Source organism: Gekko japonicus, unplaced genomic scaffold (genome assembly GCF_001447785.1).
Source record: "Gekko japonicus isolate JY-2015 unplaced genomic scaffold, Gekko_japonicus_V1.1 scaffold1139, whole genome shotgun sequence".
Lineage (NCBI taxonomy): Eukaryota > Metazoa > Chordata > Lepidosauria > Squamata > Gekkonidae > Gekko > Gekko japonicus.
The window spans coordinates 318363-321749 of NW_015172591.1; the positions used below are offsets into that span (position 1 = coordinate 318363).

A 3387-nucleotide genomic window follows, 5' to 3' on the forward strand; every position below is an offset into this window, starting at 1 on the left:
GCTTTATTTTGCTCCGGGGCAAACAGCCACGCCTCCCCCCCCATGTTATCTGGCCTGTGTGACCGGGGCCTTGGTCTCAAGTTTTTCTTTTTCTTAAATTGGTCTCAAGTTTTTCTTTTTCTTAAATTGGTCTCAAGTTCTTCTTTTTCTTAAATTGGTCTCGAGTTTTTCTTTTTCTTAAATTGGTCTCAAGTTCTTCTTTTTCTTAAATTGTCTCAAGTTTTTCTTGACAGTACAGCGCTCCATAGACCGTTTCACTCAAGGTTTCATCAGATGAGACCTTACACCTTTTATATTGTTGCTCCCTCTTCCTTATACCTTACAAAAGTGGTAAGGTCTCATCTGATGAAACCTTGAGTGAAACGGTCTATGGAGCGCTGTACTGTCAAGAAAAACATGAGACCAATTTAAGAAAAAGAAAAAGTTGAAACCAATTTAAGAAAAAGAAAAAGTTGAAACCAATTTAAGAAAAAGAAAAAGTTGAAACCAATTTAAGAAAAACTTGAGACCAATTTACTTCAAAGAAAATTGAAGAATATATAGTTTTCCTTAACAAGGTTTCGTTATTCTATCACGGTTGTTTTTCCTGACAAGTTCATCCTGTCCCGTGATCTCTCGTCCTTGACTTGACACTACCTGGAGGGCTGGCAACCCTGAAGCCTGTATATTAAAAGGCAACAAGCAAAGATCAGATTTCTTACTAGACTGGAGGGGAGGGTAAGAGTTTGGACAGAGGCTCCAAAATATCTACTTACTGCTCTGGGGTCTGCAGTGGGCGACTTGAGATATAACTGCGGCATTCATCGGGGGCAGAAGATGGCTGACCCTTGTCAATTACGACACTGCCTACTTCAGATCTAAGCAAAACACAACAATTTAGCTTCCGGTGTTTGTGAATTCAGGATTAGTCTTTATAAATCAATGCAGCATTTCTCAATGTAGACAGAGATCCAGTTCTTACAATCTGTCCATTCGCACACACAGTGGTCATAAACCTGGCAAGATAAGGAGCACGTGTCTCGGTTTTACATAGGGTTGCCAAGTCCCCCCGGGGGGCGGATTTCCCCCCGCTTTGGAGGCCCGATTTCCGCCCCCGCGGAATCGGGCCCCAGGGGAAAACCCACCCCCATGCGCGCGCCGTCCGGATGTAATGTCATGACGCCGGGCATGCTGTGGGCGGGGCCACAGCCATTTGAGGGGAAAACATAGAGTTTTCCCCTCAAATGGCTGTGGCCCCGCCCCCAGCGTGCCCGGCGTCATGACGTCACATTCGGGCGGCGCGCACGCACTCAGGACGCCGGGCAGGAGCCCCCCGCCGCCAGGTGAAAAAGATTTGGCAACCCTACTTTTACATCAGACTGGACTATTGGCCCATCTAGCTGAGCACCATCTGCTGACTAGGGATGCCAACTCTGAATTGGGAAACTCCTGGAGATTTGGGGCAGAGCCTGGAGAGGGTGGTATTTGGGAAGGGGGGGGACCTCAGCTGAGTACAATGCCATAGAGTCCACTCTCCAAAGTGGCCATTTTCTCTAGGGGAACGGATCTGTGTCATTTAGAGATGAGGTCTCCAGGCCCCACCTGGAGGCTGGCAACCCTAGCTCTGCTCTGACTGGCTGTAAGATCTCCAGGATCTCTGGCAGAGACAGGTTTTTTTTGCTACATCTGAAATGAAATCCTTTCATTAGAGGTGCCAGAGAGATATTCCCTGGAGACCAAGCCCTGTGAGGGAAGGCTGAGGGACTTGGGAATGTTCAGTCTGGAGAAGAGGAGGCTGAGGGGGGACAGGATGGCTCTCTCTCTCTCTCTCTCTTGAAGAAGAAGATTGGATTTATACCCCGCCCTTCACTACCCAAAGGTGTCTCAGAGCGGCTTACAAACTCCTTTCCCTTCCCCTCCCCACAACAGACACTCTGTGAGCAGTGTTCCCTCTAAGCTGAGTTAGTGTGAGCTAGCTCGCAGTTTTTTTAGCCTCCGGCTCACACATTTTTGTCTTAGCTCAGGAAGGAGGGCTCCAGTGCAAACTAATTTATGCAGTAGCCAAATTACCTGCTCACAACTTTAATGCCAGTAGCTCACAAAGTAGAATTTTGGCTCACAGGACTCCACAGCTTAGAGGGAACATTGCCTGTGAGGTCAGTGGGGCTGAGAGAGCTCTTGACAGAAACTGCCCTTTTTCAAGAACAGCTCTGACAGAACTATGGCTTTGCCCAAGGTCATCCAGCCAGGTGCGAGTGGAGGAGTGGGGAATCAAACCGGGTTCTCCCAGATTAGAGTCCACGCACTTAACCACGACACCAAACTGGCTTGAAGGATTTGAAGGGCTGTCACTCAAAGGAGGGCAGGGAGCTGTTCCTGTTGGCAGTAGAGGAGAGGACTCCCAATGATGGGTTGAAATTAAGGGCGGGGAGGTACCGGCTGGACCTTAGGGGAAAAAATTCTGACAGGAAGAGTTGTGCAAGAGTGGAATCAGCTGCCTGGGGAGGTGGTGAGCTCCCCATCCCTGGCAGCAGATGGACAAACACTTGTCAGGGATGCTCTGGGCTGATCCTGCATTGAGCAGGGGGTGGGTCTAGATGGCCTCTATGGGACCCTTCCGGCTCTGTGAGATTCTATGACACTAAGTAACTTCTGTGTAGATAGAATAGCAGCTTAAACATGACTAGGGTCAACCTGTCAATTTCAGATGGATTTTTTTTTTTTAAATGGAAAGTATCAAATACACACATAATCAAGTCTGGATCTCACAGATAAGGATGGTGATGCATTTTGAGTTGGGTGCTTAATCCTGCCTCGCAGTTATATCGTATATAGCAGGATAGCCTTTCAGATGACTAACCCAGCGTGAACAGAGTCCTTCAGTCGCACAGATTTCCGTGGGATTTGAGCATACTAAATTCTGCAGCCTGCTGGCTGCGTCCATATCAGCAGCACAGCACAGAATATTAACTTAGGAGCCAGGAATTTCCTAGACACATTTGAAGGATAGGAAAGATAGCATTTATCTTGTTATGAAACCTGGGTTCACCTGGGGTTGGACTACATGGGAATGTATATTTGCATTTCACGTGTTTCGTTTCGTTTCACGCACCTTGACGCATACTGTGAAATAACTCGTTACCTTTTCTGCTCGATACAGACCTTTTACTGCTTGGTGGTTTGGGTTCGTGTTCAGTTGTTTCCTCTGTTTTTCTGCCTGGGATCAATTTCTCTGCACTGTCCAGAAGTGCGCTGAGAGCTACTCTTCTAAAGACATTCCCGTGAGCTTCCTTGATAAACTGAACCAGCTGTCTGATGTCACAGTACAATCCCTAAAGAATGCGGAAGGAAGGAAGGAAGGAAGGAAGGAAGGAAGGAAGGAAGGAAGGAAGGAAGGAAGGAAGGAAG

The 3387-nt window shown here is 47.5% G+C and overlaps 1 protein-coding gene across 1 annotated transcript in view; it reads right to left on the reverse strand.

Moving 5' to 3' along the window:
* The window catches only part of UNC80 (unc-80 homolog, NALCN activator), a 220484-nt gene that overhangs the window by 154674 nt on the left and 62423 nt on the right, over positions 1-3387 (reverse strand). Inside the window, 2 exon segments of the mRNA XM_015421519.1 lie at positions 756-857; positions 3142-3311. Of these exon segments, the coding sequence (XP_015277005.1) occupies positions 756-857; positions 3142-3311 (272 nt within the window).